The 21,631-nt window shown below is 35.0% G+C and overlaps 1 protein-coding gene across 1 annotated transcript; it reads left to right on the top strand.

The window, feature by feature from the left end:
- The first annotated feature begins 228 nt into the window (after positions 1-228).
- Positions 229-13,516, top strand: S1PR3 (sphingosine-1-phosphate receptor 3). Its single transcript, XM_053700590.1, has 2 exons — positions 229-506; positions 9,686-13,516. The coding sequence occupies exon 2, from the start codon at positions 9,850-9,852 to the stop codon at positions 10,987-10,989; it is 1,140 nt and encodes a 379-aa protein (XP_053556565.1). The 5' UTR covers positions 229-506; positions 9,686-9,849; the 3' UTR covers positions 10,990-13,516.
- The last annotated feature ends 8,115 nt before the right edge of the window (positions 13,517-21,631 follow it).

The following is a 21,631-nucleotide window of genomic DNA, read 5'->3' as shown; positions in this document are numbered from 1 at the left end:
CACTTAGACACAAACAATTGCTGGAAGACAATAAATTAAATGATATGGCTTTTGTGTTGTTAGATCACTGATAAAATACACAATTGTGTTTTCCTTTCACTAAGCATGACTGAGCCTAAAGTGAAGGGAACCTTACAAGAGCAATGAAGCACATCAATTGGGGGCGTGGCTATAAGTCAGCAATAGGGACTCGCTCTATTCTTTCTCATTCAAGTTCCAGATGGTGACTAAATAGGGTGAGCGAGTTGTGCAGCTGTTTGTGCTGCAAAGTGGGATCTGGTGGTGTTGAAAGGGATCGAGTAATATGTTGGATCTAAAGCTTCTCCTTTGCTTGTAATGTGATACAGTCACTTCAGACCCAGTCCAGTCACCACAGCACCGGCTGGGACTTTTCAGTTGGGAAAGCTGCTACTAGAAGTAACCTACACAGGGCTTCTTTATTATTCTACACCAGTTTTTCTTTGTTCTGGACTTTTATAATCAGCTTCTCTAAATCACCATCATAGGTAAGTAATTTATTGTATGCGTTTGTTAAGTATTCTGTATAATTAATGTCTAGAAATAAACTTGTTTTATAGTGAAATATACACATCAAATGTATCTAGATGGTATTTCAGTTATATATACAAAGGACTCTGGCATTTTTTTCTTCTGTGTTTAAAAACATGAAATGTCCCAAATATAATCAGATCCAGACCATAACCATTCATATCTTTATGTCTTTAATGTGTGTATTGCATTCCTTCAGTCTTATGTATGCAAGATGTAAACAAGATGTGATATTGTACATTTTCAGATTAAATATAGAAACAATGTAACATAACTAGTGTATGTGTGTTGTGTGTGTGTGTGTATGTGTGTTGTGTGTGTGTATGTGTGTTGTGTGTGTGTGTGTATGTGTTGTGTGTGTGTGCTGTAGGATTAAGCAATACTAACTGCATGGATAGTGGTTTTCATATAGATTGAAGTTTAAAAGTAATTTCTTTGATTGTTGTGCAGTTCAGTAGCAGGTAACTGTTTAAGAGTTCATTCATCAGATATGATTCCCACAGCTGTATTTCCAGGAGTTGTTTCTTTTGTGTCACCCACATGCTATCATTATACATTAAGTTCATCCTGCAATTAACTACTATTAATACCCATGGAAATGGAAATAGGAAAACCAAATAAAGCCCCATAAATCTTTTAGAGTAATGATGATTTTGCTACACCATTAATCTATGGTGTCAATTGTATTTCAATCCCAATCCTAATAGCACTGTGTTCATCAATTTAGTATGTGTGGATTTAGGGGATTTCTGCCTTTGTGGTTGAATTTGTGTGAACCATAAGCATTTTCTTTGTCAATATTTACAGATTACTTAGTTGTTTTATTAGAAGCAGTAGTAATAATGATTATTTATTCTGTTCCTGGGTTGGAGGTTAGACATTACAAGGCATACATGTATCCAATTGTTGTCTAACAAATTTGTGTAGAGCTTTTATCTGGCAATGAAGGTGTTAAAATCAGTTTACCTTTGGAGCTTCAATGTTAACATTTGCATTTGACACACATTTTTAGATTTCGTGTGCTATTGCTAAGCCCAGTGTCCCTGTCCACACTACGGTTTCAGCAGCTACAGCCTTTTGTGAATATTGGTGGCCCCAGGGACAGAATAATCTCTTCAGTTAAAAAAGGGAAAGCTGAGATGTATATCCAAGTGCTGACTAATTAAAAATATTGGATTTAACTTCAGTTTCTCATTCTTAGATTTTAGTACAAACATTGAGCAACAATTTACTGATCCTCAGACAATACAAGGCACACATGTATAGCAACTGCCTGAGAGAGCTTTCCACTGCTGACTGACACACTTGTGTAAAGATTGTCTCTGGTTATGAAGGTGTTAAAATCAGTTTACCTTTGGAGCTTCCCTGTTAACATTTGCATTTGACACACATTTTTAGATTCTGTGTGCTACTGAAAAACCCAGCATCCCTGTCCACACCATGGTTTCAGCGCCGCCTATGGTCTTCTGCCTGCCCCTAGGAACAGTACATTCTCTTCAGTTAAAAAAAAAAAAATAGAGAGAGAAGTGAAAGCTGAGATTTATAGTCAGGTGCTGACAAATAAAAATATTTATTTAAATTATCTTTTCTCCTTGTTAGATTTTAATACAAACATTCAGTAAGAATTCACCACTCATTATTACAGCAACAAAAATGTAAATTCCCATCAGAACACATTCAAAGAGATTCCTAAGTGTCTAAAATATAAAATAAATGAAGTTATATTACATTGCCATAGTGGCTTTTAGTATATATGAAAATGGTTAAATTTTAAAAAAAACTGAAGAAAAATAACCATTAGTCACATATCTTTTTCATGCTGTAAAATTTGTTTTATCAATGGACGCAGGGGCTATAAAAGTCCTATTTTCTACAATAAAGGTTATGTTTTATGAGAGGAGCCCCCTGCTATATTTCTTTTTCTCTTACAGATGCATAACTACATGCTATGTCAGACATAAATAAATGGATATGCATACCATTATAATGCTTATCTTTTTTATCAGGAAAATCTAGAGATGTGAATCTGTGTAAGTGGGCATTTTTTTGTGTTTGTAAATCCACAAATCATTTTTGGAAACACATTGATTTATATCTACATTAATCTGCATAGAAGAACAAAGCATTATATTAGGCTGCTAGTAACTTTTTCTCTACAAAGGGTAATACTTTGTGTGTGTATGAATGCAAGCGTACGTGAGTGTATGTGACTACTGTGAAATACCAATTGTATGCAGATGTGGATCCCTAAAAGAGCCTTTAAATGGGCCTCTCTGTAAATTGAATCTATATGACATATGATATCCCTCACTGTAAAGAACGGCAGACTAGTCCTTAAAGGGACACACAAGTCAATATAAACTTTTATGGTTTAGAAAAAGCATGCAGTTTTTACACACTTCAATTTTCTTCCATTATCAAAATTTGCACAGTCCATTTATATTCACACTTTCTGGGGAACAAGATCCTACTGAGCATGTGCACAAGCTCACAGAGTATATGCATACTAGTCTGTGATTGGCTGATGTCTGTCACATGATACAGGGGGCCAGAAAATGGGAGAAAAAATTAATTTGTCAGAAAAAAAATCTACTACTTATTTGAAATATAGAGTATGTGTTAAATCATTGTTTCTTTTATTATGCACTTGTTAATTATGCTATTCTACTCCACTGAGTGGACATTGAAGTCAAAATTAAACTTCAATGCATTGGATAAAGCATGCGATTTACTTCTATTATCAAGTTTGCTTTGTTCTATTAGTATCCTTTGTTAAAGAGTAATCCTAGGTAAGCTCAGGAGTGTGCATGTGTCTTTTGCCATCTGGCAGCAAAGTTTGCAACATTGTTTATAGCAATGTTATACATAGTTACAAACACTACTGCCACAGACTTCTAAAGACACGTGCACTCAGCTCTTGTCAGCCTACCTAGCTTTTCTCTTCAACAAAAGATTCCAAGAGAAGGCAGATTTCACAATAAAAATACATTGTAAATTTGTTTAAAATTGCATGCTCTATCTAAATCATTAAAGTTTAATTTTGACATTACTGTCCCTTTAAAGTGTGTGTATGTGTAGTGTAGTTTGACAGTTACTAAAAGTCATTAGTTAGTCTAATTAATTTTATATGCTGGGAAAAATGTATTGCCCATCCTAACTTCTTACTAATGAAGGTGGCAGACTAATAAAAATGTGTAGCCCTGTTTATATACAGTTTGTGGATATATAGGGGCCAGTTTATCATCGGTCTGTCCGACATGATCCACTCATCAGATCCTGTCCGACAGACATTGATGAATGCCGACAGCATACGCTGTCACCATTTATCATTGCACAAGCAGTTCTTGTTAACTGCTTGTGCAATGCCGCCCCCTGTAGATTCGTGGCCAATCAGCCCCTAGCAGGGAGTGTCAATCAGCCCAATCGTATAGGATTGGGCAGATTGATGTTCGCAGTCTCATCGCAGGCGGACCAGTTATGGAGCAGCGGTCTTAAGACTGCTGCTTCATAACTGCCGTGGAAACAGGGGTGCTTGAAAATTCGGCCTCATAGGCTTATTTTAATGTTTCCCTCCTAGGCACAGATGTGCAGTCATTTACTTTGCACAGACTACATTCCTAATGAAAGTGTACATATTCTTAGAAAAGATTCTGAAAATACCTTAAAGGTTCCTTCTTAGTGAGCGTATAGCATTTCTTATTTGAAACAAAATATTTGGGTAAATAGATTATAAAAACTAAAAACTTTTATGCCCTGTAGATCAAAAATATTGTGGAGAGAGTCCCTTTCTATTGTATGTGTAATGTTAGTGTAAGTGTAATAAAAAAGATCTTTAAATGAAATGTACATATGTGACAAATATATGTGTTTGCTGTGTGTATGCAGGAAAATGCAAATTGTAAATGGAAAATTGTATGTGTGTGTGCGTATATTTATATATACTTAGATTTCTGTGTTATACATTATATTACATATTATACATTTGGCAATTCAGCTTGGAAGGAATATGATGCAAAACTGGAAGAAAGGTAAAACTGTTGACATGAATGCTTAAAAAAAAAATAGCAGTTCGACTATGGAATTTGCTTCTAGAGGAAATATTTGCTGCAAACTCACTTGGGGATTTTCAGTTGAAATAGGATAGGTTCCTTTAGAAACACAGAGTTATAGAAATCTGTAGGTCACGGTACGGTTCTCTATCAATAAACACATTACCCTGAGTGCAGGCAGAAGGACCATTAAGTCTTGTTATAGTCTGTAGATTTCAAGTTAACAGAAAGCAGCCCATTTGGTATCCGTATGTTGTGGAGCAGGTCACCTAAGGAAAAAAAGCCGTTTCCTGCTTTTATGTACCACTTTGATTGCTAACACATAGACACCCAAATTAAGCACTATTCCAATTTTTCATAAAGTAGTACAAATAAATAAATCAGGTTTAGTAATATCTATTTGAGTAAAAACACTAACTCTGCCATTCAATTTTGTTTATGGAATTCATTTTATCATTTGATATTTTTATATACTTTTCCAATAGTATTGATCAATCTTTATATTCCATAAATATCTAGGATATTGAGGTCTGTGTGTATGTGTGTTCAATAGTACTTGCATTTCTTGATCTTGTATAAACATAAAATTATGAAAGAGTTGTATATAGTTTTTTTTTTGTGTGTGTAAATGTATTGGATTGGAATATACATATAAAATACTAGTTATGCTTCCTATAATCCCATTGTTTAATACTTTGAGTAACATTTAGTCAACACAGTAGAATATTTTATGAAATTTATCAACAATTTATCAGCAACAATGATATATTTTCCAGAATGTTTAAGACCAAAAGATTGTGTGTGTGTGTGTGTGTGGGGGGGGGGTTCTTAACACACACTAGAGTAAAATAAACAATATTTAATGCATATTTCTATTCTATGGTAGAAATTGTCTGCATATAGGGCTAGATTAAAAAAGGAGTGGTATTTAACACTTCCGTCTGTGCACTAACTCCGCTAGAAGTAAGCTTTTTGCACGCGTCGGGTAGCAATTGTAACTAAATTTGAAAGTACGTTAGCATATTTCCCCATATAAGTCAATGGAGCCAAAAAAGTGGAAATAAAAACCTAACCCAATCGCATATTCTCAAGTGTGCTAACCCGACATGAAAATATAAATATTTCACATTCCAATGTTCTTCACATAGCAGAACTGAATGTTCTATTTAATTAATTCATGAATTAATATATATATATATATATATATATATATGATATTTTTTGGTACAATATATATATCTATACACACACACATATATATATATAGATGATTATATATAGGTGTAGATATATACAGGTATATATAGGAATATATATTTATAAATGCATAGAACATATTCTGCTATGTGAACATTGGAATATGATTTTTCATGTTTTCATCTAACTGCAAAAGTGGAAGAAAGGTATGTGTGGATACATGTATTTATGTGTTTATATGTGTATATATGTCTATAAATACATATATCCACATATGAATACATATGTATGTATCTCAATGTATAAGTCCTTGCCTGATTTTTTTTTACTAACACCTGAGACCTCATATCTTTCAGCCTTTATAACTTTTTTGTGCAAAACACCCGGAAACACCCACAATAAACCTCTCTTCGCTTGCGCAAATCTGTTAGAGCGCCACTCATATTCTGGTCTATAATGTGTTTTTGAAAAAAAAAATACATTAACTTCTGGTTAAAATTGTTTAGGTCAGTGATTTTACATATAAGTTACTATCCCCCAAAATAAACAACAAACCACCTAAAAGGATTTGATTATAAAGAAACAGACATTTCTGATATGTATCAAGGGTCATGATATAAAGTTATAGCACAGCATACTCAGGAGTAATTTGTGGACATGTGTGTCAATACAGGGTAGTTGATTCATGGAATACACTTCCAGTAGAGGTAGTAAGAGCAATTACTATAAGACAATTTAAAGTGCCTGGGAGATGCACAGGTTTTACTAAGAATTATTTAAAGGTATAGAAATGTTAAATTTGAAATGTGAATGGGAGCATCCAAATTTGAATTAGAAGCATTTTTGCAATATACTTCCATTAGCAAAAATGCTTCTAGTGAAAGCTATTTCTGTTTTTCAGTGGCATACACACATATGCTCTGTGCACCAGTTTTCTAACACCACGCTTGCTCAGAGAGCTGGCAGGGTTGTGTATTATGCCTGTGAAGACTTAAAGGGACATTATACACTCATTTTTTCTTTGCATAAATGTTTTGTAGATGATGTATTTATATAGCCCATAAAGTTTTTTTTAAATGTATAGTTTTGCTTATTTTTAAATAACATCGCTCTGATTTTCAGACTCCTAACCAAGCCCCAAAGTTTTATGAGAATACCGTCAGCTACCTTCTCCAGCTTGCTCCTGTGTAAAGGGTCTTTTCATATGCAAAAGAAAGGGGGGGGGGGAGTGTCTTATTCCCACTTGCAGTGGGCTTTCCGACTGCCTTTTCAACAGAGCTAAACTGAGAGCTTCTAAGTAAGTTTTTAAACCGTTTTATACTGGATTTTTATATCAGTATCTGTGCATCTTATTCTTTATAGTAGTGTCTATTACATGCAGTTATATGAAAATGAGTGTATACTGTCCCTTTAATTGATGTTATATAAGCCACTACCAACTCTCTGAGCAGGCGTGGTGTTTGAATACTGATGCAGGGCCCTTAGAGCATATGTGCGTATGCCACTAAAAAAAATAGAAATAACTTTTACTAGAAGCATTTTTGCTAATGGAATTGTATTGCAAAAAATGCTTCTATTTCAAATTGAAATGCACCCATGTATATCTCACGTTTGACCTTTCTATGTTATTAAGCTTTCACTTCTCAATAAATTATAGTCTTTTTAGGTGTTCACTTCCTTCAAAATCGTTGCTTCTGTTTTCTAGACTATGATAAATAAGTCACTGGTTTTGTTTTATTTTTATGAAACCTAAACCGCAGTTTAAGTAAGTAAAACATATGCATACCAGTTTCCAATCAAATGTTTACGCTTATGCTGAATATATAGACATATATTCCATGTCATAAGCCACTGCCATGCTTTAAGTTGTATTCCTATTCTGTTCAAATGATTTAATAAATAAAATAATAAATAATAAAACAATTTAACAACCATGTCTGGTCTTTAATTGAAGCATATAGGTTGGATTTGGTATCATGTGCATCTAACTAAAGGCACTCTTCTAAATTGCTATCAGTTGCAAATGTGTTGGGAGTGGACATCTTTGAAATTCTAATAATATGTTTAGAATGAAGCTATCATTTGTGTTCAGCAGACAAACTAAAACATTTGGTAGCCAACAGAAGGTGCAGTAAAGATTCCATAATAGCTATTCCTGATGCTGTGTACATGAATGCACTTGATTTTCTCCATCAATGGCTTATCCTCAATTTGTGTCTCATCTGCTACTTACTCTTTTGTCAAGAAAATAAAGGATAATAACTACTCTTTAACTTTCTAATGAAGCTGTTAACAAGATACATCAAGACGACCATAGTAGTTAAACCTGTCTGATTCCCATAGTTCAAATGCAAGCAAGAAACAATACCCCCTGCAGTGATCCTATTATTTTCCCTACATACCACTGTACACAGCCTTCCCTGAACTACTTCAGGCTAAAGTCTTTGACTTTGTTTTGTAGTTGCCTAAAAGTAAAATGCAATTCACAGTGATTCCAGCTTGCGCTGTTGCTACTAAACAATGAGTTTTTTAAATTGTGAACAACCATAATGTATATATTCAAATGCCTTAAAGTTATGTAAACAGAAAGCTTTCTAAGGGGGAGGGTCAGAGGTTGAGTTTAATAAGGTCAAATCTAATGTTGAAATGTGTTCACATGATATGATGTTTTTAGGTCATAGTTACTGGGAGGCTATTGTAGTAGAGTGAAGCTGTCACTCAAATTAATGTTATATTTATACAGTTCATCTGAAACTCTCAAAACATTTAGGGAAACATTCTTTAACCTTTTAAAGCCGTTATGCCGTTCCATTCCGTCATAATTAGACTGGGCTTTAAAGCCGTTATGACGGAATGGAACGTCATAACTAACGGCTGTCCTGAAGCCTTCTGTGCTTCAGGGATTTAATTGCGGTCTGGAGGGCGTTTCTAGGATTGTAGGGACGCCCCCCAGATGCGATCCAATAATTGAAATCTCGCGATCGTATGCACGATCGCGTAGTTTCAATTTGTCTACATCGGAACAGTTGTTCCGATGTAGGCACTTTAACCCTGTCACGAAAGGGTTAAAGTCTAGGGCAGGCAAATAAAACACTCTTGCTATAAGTAAGGTTTTATTTTTTTATTTTATTTTTGCTGGACAATGAGGTAAAGTATCTCTCATATCAACTACCAAAACAGAAGCATGTATGTTACTATTAAAATACTGTACATTTATTTTAAACGTTTTTGACAAAGAAACGTCTGACATGTTACGGCAGATAATAAAATAATAAATTGTACAAATGTGTATATTTATAATTAGGAGTAATTTTGTGATATTATCTTTTACATTATCTGTGTAATTAAGAAAAAAGTAACACAAATAGTTAAACAAAAAAGAGAGAAGTAATGGAAATTTGCTATTACTTTTTTTTTGTGTGCAACCAGAATATAAAATAAAAAAAAGAAGGAAAAAAATACTTTTTGTTTCTGTTATGTGATCTATGAAACTTCTGTTTTGTTAACATATAATTTATTTGTATAATATTTTCAGTTATGAAATCAGAATTATGATTTGTTTTTAACATAGTTGATTTAAATAATTTTAAATCACATACATCGAAAATGAATTTATGGTTAAAAATAATATTCCCTGAGAAACAAAGACATTTTATTAAGCCCTCCCTTTATTTAAAGAAGGACATTTATATTATTATTGAGCATCAGATTTGTAGCCTTTAACTTCACAATAAGCCATATTACTGAGACTTAAAAAATATATATAATTGCCCTAATTTGCTTTCTTAATAGCAAATATTTGCAGCTGAAGTATTGTCATAATCTTTATTTTATATATATTGCATTTGTTTTATTTGCTATAACACTGTTAATTTCCTTATATTTTACAGAAATGTTTTATTTAGCATCGGAAATTGAAAACATGATGCAAGAGAAAAATCGTTCTGCATGGTGCTATACAGCTGAGCAGTTGCAGAGAATGTGGATAGAGCGCCCTCTAGTGCATTGTGCATAGATTTCTCCACATATCTTTTTCTCTTCTACATTTGGAACAATGGCGTTGGGTTCTTTTCCTTCTACAAAACATGGCATACAGGAAAGTGAAAGATGTGACTTTCTTATAGAACTTCACTACAACTACACAGGAAAATTCCGTCAAAGAGGCATTGACTCTGATCAGATGAGCTTTACTAGCATGTTGTTCCTAGTTATCTGTAGTTTAATAGTGCTGGAAAATCTCATGGTGCTTATTGCTATATGGAAAAACAACCGATTCCACAACAGAATGTATTTTTTTATTGCCAACCTTGCACTTTGTGACTTATTAGCTGGGATAGCATACATAGTAAACATTCTAATGTCTGGGAAGAAAACATTCAGCATCTCATTGACTGTGTGGTTTGTCAGAGAGGGCAGTATGTTTATTGCTCTTGGAGCGTCAACGTTCAGCTTGTTAGCCATTGCTATAGAACGACACTTGACAATGATCAAAATGAGACCTTATGACGCCAACAAGAAGTACCGTGTATTTCTTCTAATTGGAACATGTTGGCTAATATCATTTTCATTAGGTGCCTTGCCAATCCTTGGCTGGAACTGCATTAACAACTTACCAGACTGCTCCACTATATTACCCTTGTATTCTAAACGATATGTTGGATTTTGCATAAGTATCTTTATAGTGATTTTGTTTGCAATAGTCATCCTCTATGCACGGATCTACAGTTTGGTTAAGTCAAGTAGCCGAAGAGTTACAAATCATAGTAATTCGGAGAGATCAATGGCACTACTCAGGACAGTAGTTATTGTTGTGGGGGTTTTCATAGCCTGTTGGTCACCTTTATTTATTCTTCTCTTGATAGATGTTGCCTGTACAGTTAAACAGTGTCAAATATTATATAAGGCCCAATGGTTTATCGTAATTGCTGTCCTCAATTCCGCCATGAATCCTGTCATCTACACACTTGCAAGCAAGGAAATGCGTAGGGCATTCTTTCGCCTGGTATGTGGGTGCTTTGCCAAGACTAATGGATCAAGGACTCTACCTATTCAACCAACCCCAGATCAGAGCAGAAGTAAATCCAGTAGCAGCAGCAATTCCCCAAAACATAAAGGATTTACAAAAACAACTCTTCAGTGCAAAGATGAAAAAAGTGAGTCTTCATTCCAGAATGGAAACTTTAGCAAATCCTAAAGCATGCATTCTACTTGACTTATTTTTATGACCAGAGTGACATGCTCTTAATGAAGGGTTTAAAAACTGTTTGCTGGATAAAATGTACAGTTTTCCCTGCACTTAAATAATCAGGCGTTAGTGGAAAGCAAATCGTAACCTGCATATTTAATGCATGTTTTTAATAACTTTTTTCAAGTGGCCAGGAAGTAGCATATATTGCATGTTAGGCACATTTTATATTTTTACAGATTATGCATCAAAATTATTAAAACTATATAAACATGGTGATCAATTATATAAAAACAAATACTATGTTTTTTTATTTTATCTGTGCTTCCAAAAGAAAAGTTAAAATGGTGAAGCCATGAGTAATGATATCATACAATAACACTGCTAAATGTTTAGGTACACATACTTATGTGAAAATGTTCCAGAACTAACAATAAAGAGCAGCAGTGTAAGTATGCATCACAACTGTATGAAACATACAACACATGTGTATTATTGTACTGTAATAGATGCCTTAAAATACATTACCATCTAGAAGCCATTAGTAACATCAAATGGGGTTTTGTGGTGCAAACTGTGTTTGCCTCTATCACAGTTTCTCTAAAGGGATATTATTGATCTCTTATTGTGGGGCTACTTGGCTACACCACACTATATAGAAGCTAGTCTATTATTAATAACAATTACCATTAATTGACTAATGTGTTTCTTTAAAATTACATTTTGTTTCTTGCCATGTGACAAACTGTAGAAAAAATACAAGAAGCTAATTGGCCTGTGTGAACAAGCTTTGTAGGGTTGTCAAAATGAATTTCACTTAAAATATCCAGTGGGTTTACTTCACGAACTATATGATAAGACCAAATAGGAGCAGAAAAAAGTCAACTAAAAATTCCCTTTAATAAAGATATCAGTTGCAGTAAACAGAGTATCCGTATAGCTGCTAATAGTAAGTTACAACATATTATGCACTGTTTTTCTATTTTGACTATTCTACAATTCCTAGCATGAATTTTCAGTCATTTCTCTGTTAAATAGCATAGTTTTATTGTAGGCTTTCTTTTCTTTGAGTAAATTGCAAGACAATCAGGGTTCTTTGAAATGTGCAATTATATAGCTACGTTTATGAATAATTTGGTCATTAGGTCAACTCCCAATTAAATTGAGGATATTGACTAAAACAAATTGGATGCAACTTCTGTGTTACTTCAATAGTATTATATTAGTATGCATAAATATGAATTACTTTTATAAAGTAAAATAACGGCATGCTCAGATTATTTCACTCAAGTGACATGCCTAATATAGGTTAAATGCAATGGTAAATTGTAAACTTACATAGTCCTTTTAGTGTAAATCAAATGAATATATAGTTCATTTCCAAGGGTAAATGCATATATTTCAAATTAGAACTATGTCAAGTTACAGAAGGTGAGTTAAGTTTAAAAAAAACAAAACACATCCATAAAGATATGTCCTTTTCTTAACCATTTCACTGCCACAGAGGGTTGTAAACAGCCAGGACAATACAAGTGCCTGTACATATTATAGGTATATACATTTGATAGTATTTTGCTATTGCATATTAACCTAAACTCTATCACTATTTATGGCATGGATTTGTAAATCCACATGGAAAAATTAAACTTTCATGTAAAAAATCCAGTTTAACATCTCTTATTGTACAATGTATATATAACATGCTGAAAATAAAGATCTGATTACCAGATTCACTTACTGAACAGATCAGTAAAACATTAATTTGAGTATATTTTATAGCTAAAGCTATTAACATTACATTAACAGGAAATTGTGTATATTTGTAAAATGTATTTGTGTATTTATTTTGTATTATGGTAAGCACATTAAACTACAGTATAGTGCATTTCAGCCAATGTATAAAACGGACTAGATTACAGTGGTCTAAAACATTTCCAAGGCATGAAATAATGCTAATAGATGGTATTCTATTTGGAAAATATGTATTTTTATAAAATAAAATAATAAAAAAATCAAATAGTATATCACTATTGTTATATATTAAAAATAAAACTAGCATAATATAGCTGTGAAATATACATTTTTTTACAAGTATTATGGAATAAGATTCATTTATTGTGTAATATTTTTTTTATACTTTTCTGATTACAGAACATGTAATGTTCGTTATCTACTTTCAGGAAAAATGTTGTCCTTTTGTTTCATGATACAAATAGTACTTATTTCAAGAAATGACTTAAAAAAATAAAGTTGAAAGGCGAGTACAACAAGCATTTCAGCCCTGCATAGGTTAAAAATGTAATATGAAACTATGCATGCACCTTAGGAAATAGTTTATATGGTTCATAATTTATGTAACTGACAAATCTCAGTCACTTACATGTGTTAATCAGCTTTTTTTTTTTTTAATAGACCTTTTAATTTATTTTTTTTAGTGACACTTTATATTTTGATACATTAGTATTCATCAGTTCACCATATGTAAAGAATGTCTTTTTACTTTCCATAAATAAATCCATCTATACAAATAAGGAAATCTTGTTGATTTTTTTTTCTGACATTTTATTGACATATTTTATATATATATATATATATATATATATATATATATATATATATATATATATATATATATATATATATATATTTGTTTTTCATATATATTTTTTTATTTTAAAGGGAAAATAAACATCTTGTAATTACAAGAGATTTCTGTAGCCTGGCTATAGAATAACATATATGCCAGACCTAATCATTTTTAAAACTAAATCTTGTTTACTACAATTGTTTTTAAATAGCCAAATTCCAACCACTACTTGCCTTATATGGAAGAACCAATCCAGGCTTGAGTCCATAGCTGACAAGACTAGCTATGGTCATAAAGTTCTTTGTTATGCAGATATCTGCTAAAGCGATTTGGGGAAAGATAAATAGCAGAGTTAGACTCTGCAGTGTACATTTTCAGCTTTCAGAGCTAATGACTTAAAATGGGGCAAAATAAATAATGAAAGTGTATTGCAGAATTGTGTTACTAAGCATTACTGTAACAAATAACAAGCCTCTTTCCTGTCTGAGCGTGTGTCTTCTTATTGTCAAATAAAGTTCTGTTGTTTCAGAATAAAACAAGATGGAATCAATGTCTGAAAGGCTCAAATCACCAAAAGCCCTTACTGGTGTACTGAACGCAGTGGCGGCTGGTGAATTATGAAGATGAAGGTGCACTTGGCCCCGCCCCTGACCACACCCATTGAAAACGCCACGCCCCTCGGATGTCTCTCTCTCTATATATATATATATATATATTTACACATACACATATGAAAACTCACAATAATATGAAGTTAGAGAAGGGTGAGAGTGACTGAAATGAGAGAGGGAGAGGAGAGAGAGGCAAGGAGAAAAGAGAGAGGGAGAGGAGAGGGAGAGGAGAGGGAGAGGAGAGGAGAGAGAGGCAAGGAGAAGAGAGAGGCAAGGAGAAAAGGGAGGCAAGGAGAAGAGAGAGGCAAGTAGAAGAGAGAGAGAGGCAAGGAGAAGAGGGAGGCAAGGAGAAGAGAGAGGCAAGGAGAAGAGAGAGAGAGAGACAAGGAGAAGAGGGAGGCAAGGAGAAGAGAGAGGCAAGGAGAAGAGAGAGAGAGAGAGAGAGAGAGAGAGAGAGAGAGGCAAGGAGAAGAGGGAGGCAAGGAGAAGAGAGAGGCAAGGAGAAGAGAGAGGCAAGGAGAAGAGGGAGGAGGCAATGAGAAGAGAGAGAGGCAAGGAGAAGAGAGAGAAAGAAAGAGGATTGATAGTGGAGAAAAAGAAGGGAGAAAGAGTAAAGAGAGATTAATAAAAAGTGAGATTGTAAGAGGAGAGAAAAGAGAGAGATGTCTCCCTCTCCTGTAACACATTTGACCACAAACTCATAAACACAAGTTCTTTAAAGAGAATACTTATGTGTGTGAAACACATACATTTAGATAATACATGTAAAATACCAAAATGAGTTAAAATAGGCTGTGTCCTCCTGTCAGCTGCAGTTTCTCACACAAAAGAAAAAAAACAAACAAATTTGAATTCCTTTAACAATAAACAAATACTATTTATTACTGCCTCTGTCCCTCTTACCTTAAATCATTGTTAGCCTCTGTACACAGTCTGCTGCCTAATCTGAGAGGAAGATAGCTCCATGGATCGGACATAGAAGGGGAGGGTCCGTAACCTCTTTACTGCTCCCTGCACGGCTTTTACTGTACTGGACACTGAGACTCTGCAAAATGAGCTCCTCTCAGCTTAACGACTATCTCCGCCATGAGATTTCGTGCCGTTGAGCGGGAGGAGCCTCATCAAGCCGCAGCGTCATCATGTGACTGTAGTGATGACCGTTAGCACCACCTCTCTGCTGAACTGTGCGATTAAGACAGTATAGGGATGGGTTGGGAGGCGGAGCAGGCTGAAGGTAAATCTAGTGAGAGCACTATAATGACACGCATCAGGCTAACCGCACGTGCGGTTAAATAAAAAAGAAAAGATACATTTTTTTTTTTTTTTTTAAAAAGACTTTGGCTTTTATTTTTTTGGGCTATAAATTAAATATAATTTTTCCAATAGGGGGGCTATTGGAAAAATTATATTTTATTCAAAGTTTTTTTTTTCCCTTCATTTGAGTTGGGGGTTCACGTGTGGCTGTGAACATATGGAGGAGCCTCCACTGACTGAATGCTTACACAGTGTTTCAAAAGAGGCCAGGGGTAAGAGAGCAATGAGAAAGTTAGAAGCTAAACGCTCTAAAGTACTTTAATTAGCTCCTAAAATACAAACAACAATTAAGCACTAGAATGCAACTGTAAGTTTATAGGTTCTACATTTTGGAAGTAAAAATAAGCAGGCAATCTATTATTTAAATGAACTAGACTTAGCCAAACCAAGGAAGAAAGGGATTTGGGATTAGTAATAGATAACAAGCTAAAGATGGGCGCACAATGCAGGGCAGTAGCTTCTAAGGCTAAGAAGATACTAGCATGTATTAAAAGAGGCATTGATGCAAGGGAGGAGAGCATAATTCTGTCACTATGTAAATCCCTGGTAAGATCTCACACTGAGTATTGAGTGCAGTTCTGGGGACCAATCTCAAAAAAAACATTGCAGCCTTAGAAAAAGTTCAAAGAAGGGCCACAAAGCTAATAAGGGGAATGGAGAATTTAAGCTATGAGGAGAAGTTTGCCAAAATTGGTATGTTTTCTCTAGAAAAAAGGTGCTTTATAGGTGACATAAATATATTCAAGGCCCATATACAGCGATGGCAGAAGCTCTGTTTATTCAAAGAAAATTGTTTTTGACAAGAGGTTACAATTTAAGGTCGGAGGAAAGGAGATTTAATCTCCTGAAACATAAACATTTTTTCACTGTAAGAGCAATTGAATTGTGGAACTCACTACCTGAGGAAGTAGTGAATGCCAACACCTTATATACATTTAAAAACAGTTTAGATAAATTTCTGTCTAGAAACAGAATTCAGGGATATGATTGCTTGTGTGAAATGGGTCACCTTTTTTAATGGGATTCATTTAAGATCAACTGGAGCTTTTTTGTAATAATATTAGATTTGTATAGATTGAACTAGATGGACTTCCGTCTTTTTTCAATCTACTATGCTACTATGTTAACACAGTGTTTCAACAAAGGCCAGGGGTAAGAGAGCAATGAGACTTAACTTAGCAGCTGAACTAAGTTTGTAAATTCAAATATCAAAGAAGGAATAACCTGTGTATAAGTTTAGTCTCGCTATCCAGATGAATATTAACTTGCATAAGTTACTTAATGCAGATCTTCTGATAGCAGAGGTATCCATGGTTAAAGGACCAGTCAATACTGCTGGATTTGTGTGGAAACATTAAGAAACAATAACCACAATTATTTATATACACACCTTGTTAAAATCTGCCGTATATTCTTTCTCATATAACATTTTGAAATTTATAATAAATTGCCTGTCCTCTGTGGTCACATGGGTTGCACTATCTTAAAAAAATAGCATATATGTATATGTGATTTTCCTGGACAACGCATGCGCATTAAAACAATGCATACTCATTAGGAGCCGGTGACCTCATCAATTACATCACCATTGACATCACTTCAAGCCAAGACCACGCTTTGGTGTGCACATAAAAGGAGCGTGCACAACTGCAAATTCAGAAGTGCGTCTAAATGCATAATTTATTTGTATCCACCAAGCACCAAACAAACTAACGCCTAGATTTAGAGATCTGCGTTAGCCGTCAAAACCAGCGTTAGAGGGTCCTAACGCTAGTTTTGTCCTACCGTTGGTATTTAGAGTCTTGTAGGTAAGGGTCTAACGCTCACTTTCCAGCTGCGACCGGACCTCACCGCTACTATAATAAATGTATTAACCCCTAATCTGCCTCACTCCCGCCTCGCAAACCCTATAATAAATAGTATTAACCCCTAATCTGCCCTCCCTAACATCGCTGACACCTAACTTCAAGTATTAACCCCTAATCTGCCGACCAGACCTCGCCGCTACTATAATAAATGTATTAACCCCTAAAGCTAAGTCTAACCCTAACACTAACACCCCCTTAAGTTAAATATAATTTAAATCTAATGAAATAAAATAAATCTTATTAAATAAATTATTCCTATTTAAATCTAAATACCTACCTGTAAAATAAACCCTAATATAGCTACAATATAAATAATAATTATATTGTAGCTATTTTAGGATTAATATTTATTTTACAGGCAACTTTGTATTTATTTTAACCAGGTACAATAGCTATTAAATAGTTAATAATTATTTAATAGTTACCTAGTTAAAATAATTACAAAATTACCTGTAAAATAAATCCTAACCTAAGTTACAATTAAACCTAACACTACACTATCAATAAATTAATTAAATAAACTACCTACAATTATCTACAATTAAATCAACTAAACTAAATTACAAAAAAAAAACTAAATTAAAAAAAAAACAAACGCTAAATTACAAAAAATAAAAAAATATTACAAGAATTTTAAACTAATTACACCTACTCTAAGCCCCCTAAAAAAATAACAAAGCCCCCAAAATAAAAAAATGCCCTACCCTATTCTAAAATAAAAAGTTAACAGCTCAAAGAAAACAGCTCTTTTGCATTTAAATAAACATACAATACCCCCCCAACATTACAACCCACCACCCACATACCCCTAATCTAACCCAAACCCCCCTTAAAAAACCTAACACTAAGCCCATGAAGATCTTCCTACCTTGTCTTCACCACGCCGGGTATCACCGATCAGTCCAGAAGAGGGTCCGAAGCTTGCATTCTATTGGCTGTTCTGATCAGCCTATAGAATGCGAGCTCAATCTGATTGGCTGATTGGATTGAATCCTATCAGCCAATCGGAATTTGAGGGACGCCATCTTGGATGACGTCATTTAAAGGAACCTTCATTCGGACTTAGGACGTCGTTAGAAGAGGATGGATCTGCGTCGGCTGCTTCAAGATGGTCCCGTTCCACCCCAGATGGAAGAAGATAGAAGATGCCGCTTGGATGCAGATGTTTGCCGGTCCGGATCTCCTCTTCTTGGCAGATAGGATGAAGACTTCAGAGCCTCTTCTGGACCTCTTCTTGGCGGATAGGATGAAGACTTCGGACCCTCTTCTGGACGGATCGGTGATACCCGGCGTGGTGAAGACAAGGTAGGAAGACCTTCAGGGGCTTAGTGTTAGGTTTTTTAAGGGGGGTTTGGGTTAGATTAGGGGTATGTGGGTGGTGGGTTGTAATGTTGGGGGGTATTGTATGTTTATTTAAATGCGAAAGAGCTGTTTTCTTTGGGGCATGCCCCGCAAAAGGCCCTTTTTTTTAGGGGGCTTAGAGTAGGTGTAATTAGTTTAAAATTCTTGTAATCTTTTTTTATTTTTTGTAATTTTGTGTTTGGTTTTTTTTTGTAATTTAGTGGGGTTTTTTTTTGTAATTTAGTTTAGTTGATTTAATTGTAGATAATTGTAGGTAGTTTATTTAATTAATTAATTTATTGATAATGTAGTGTTAGGTTTAATTGTAACTTAGGTTAGGATTTATTTTACAGGTAATTTTGTAATTATTTTAACTAGGTAACTATTAAATAGTTATTAACTAGGTAACTATTAAATAGTTATTAACTATTTAATAGCTATTGTACCTGGTTAAAATAAATACAAAGTTGCCTGTAAAATAAATATTAATCCTAAAATAGCTACAATATAATTATTATTTATATTGTAGCTATATTAGGGTTTATTTTACAGGTAAGTATTTAGATTTATATAGGATTAATTTATTTAATAAGAATTATTTTATTTCGTTAGAATAAAATTATATTTAACTTAGGGGGGTGTTAGGGTTAGGGTTAGACTTAGCTTTAGGGGTTAATACATTTATTAGAGTAGCGGTGAGGTCCGGTCAGCAGATTAGGGGTTAATAATTGTAGGTAGGTGGCGGCGACGTTGGGGGCGGCAGATTAGGGGTTAATAAATATAATATAGGGGTCGGCGGTGTTAGGGGCAGCAGATTAGGGGTACATAGGGATAACGTAGGTTGCGGCGGTGTACGGAGCGGCAGATTAGGGGTTAAAAATAATATGCAGGTGTCAGCGATAGCGGGGATGGCAGATTAGGGGTTAATAAGTGTAAGGTTAGGGGTGTTTAGACTCGGGGTCCATGTTAGGGTGTTAGGTGCAGACTTAGGAAGTGTTTCCCCATAGGAAACAATGGGGCTGCGTTAGGAGCTGAACGCTGCTTTTTTGCAGGTGTTAGGTTTTTTTTCAGTTCAAACTGCCCCATTGTTTCCTATGGGGGAATCGTGCACGAGCATGTTTTTTAAGCTGTCCGAGTCCGTAAGCAACGCTGGTATTGAGAGTTGCAGTGGCGGTAAATATGCCTGAACGCTCCCTTTTTGGAGCCTAACGCAGCCCTTCAGACAACTCTAAATACCAGCGTTGTTTAAAAGGTGCAGGGGAAAAAAACACGCGTAGCTAACGCACCCCTTTGGCCGCAAAACTCTAAATCTAGGCGTTAGTAATGAGAGCTACAAGTGGCACAAAAGAGAACGGCTTGATCTTCACTGATCATACAGCAGAGCTGCTCCCTTTTATAATGTGTAGCATTGTGCTCAAGATCACGCGCAGCAGAAAAGAGGGGTTAATGTGAGCATGCTGATAAGGTGAGCTGCAAAGGAACACACACACGCATGCGCAGATAAACAATGTCCATGCTAATTACAATGATTGGTCCAATATGCTTGTCAATCATTGATGGGAAATCCTCCTCTGGACATGGGCGGTCAGCATGCGGTAGTGAAATTGAATAAGCATGATTTTTAAAGTAAGTTTTCCGTAAACTTTACATTCTTCTCTTTACATTTTATAATGCAGATAGATTGATTTTTGTGTTATGTATGCACTGGTCATTTTTTAAAACTTTAATTTCAACATGTATTGGGGTCTATTTAAGAAGCCGTAGATGCTGCCTCCGACCCACTCTGCTTCAGTTCCGGCTGAAGCGGAAGTTAAGAAGCAGCGGTCCTAAGACTGCTGTTCCTTAACTCGTCCGCCACCTCTGAGGTGGCGGACAGCAATCCGCCCGATCGAATACGATCGGGCTGATTGACACCCCCTGCTAGCGGCCGTGAATCTGCAGGGGGTGATATTGCACCAGCAGTTCACAAGAACTGCTGGTGCAATAATAAATGCCGACAGCGTATGCTGTCGGCATTTATCGATGTGCAGTGGATATGATCCGCTATATCGGATCATGTCCGTCCGTATATTAATAAATGGACCCCACCGAGTGGTCCTTGAAGGTAATCTGATTCAGACAGTACGGGTCAAGGCCTCACAGGGAACAGCAGTACAAATAGTTAACCAAATGCAGAGATCACAAACAAGTTAAAGTCATATACCAAGTCAGTTCAAACAAAGGGTTAAACAGAAGTGTAGTCAGGGGAAGCAGAAGTCAAACCAGAATATCCAAGTAGTAATTTTCCAGAGCAAATGTAAACTCAATACACAAGCAACCGCATTCTACAAACACAGTCCTAATTGATTGTCTACGCCTCCTTAAAGGTACAGTATGCCTAACAGCAGCAGGAACAGAAATAGCCTCTGTACCAAGAAACCAAGGAGATGGCAGAAATATTGTCAAACATGTTGTATGCAAATATTATTTTGCTGAAATCACTATTAAATACATTTTTTTCCTGAGGTCAGGTTTCTGACCAGGTCCCTTCCAGAGTGGGCAAGGAAGGTAACCAACCCTTTTTTTATGGCACGCATAAAACCACATTGCAAGCTAAGGTCAAAGTTATAGAATAACTTATCTCAGTTATGTAAATGCAGTACACATACACATAAGCAATTTAATTGTGATATTATGAGGATTATTCTAATACCAAACATGACATGTATGTCACATTTGGTCATCCAGTAAAATAAATGTAAATAAAACATGTCTTAAGATCCTAAAATGTCACATTTGACTAACCTCAGTTTAGTTTCTTGATAGGGATACTGGATAGGGTTGAAGTCTTTGAAATCACTGTTGTAGCAAGACTAAATTCCCCACCTCCTGTATTTTGTTGAATTAGATGTAGGTAGTAAAAGCCAAAGGTTCCATAAGTTTGACTTTTT

Source organism: Bombina bombina, chromosome 2, assembly GCF_027579735.1.
Source record: "Bombina bombina isolate aBomBom1 chromosome 2, aBomBom1.pri, whole genome shotgun sequence".
Lineage (NCBI taxonomy): Eukaryota > Metazoa > Chordata > Amphibia > Anura > Bombinatoridae > Bombina > Bombina bombina.
The sequence above is the reverse complement of the archived record's forward strand: the minus strand, read 5'-3'. Positions and strand labels throughout refer to the sequence as shown.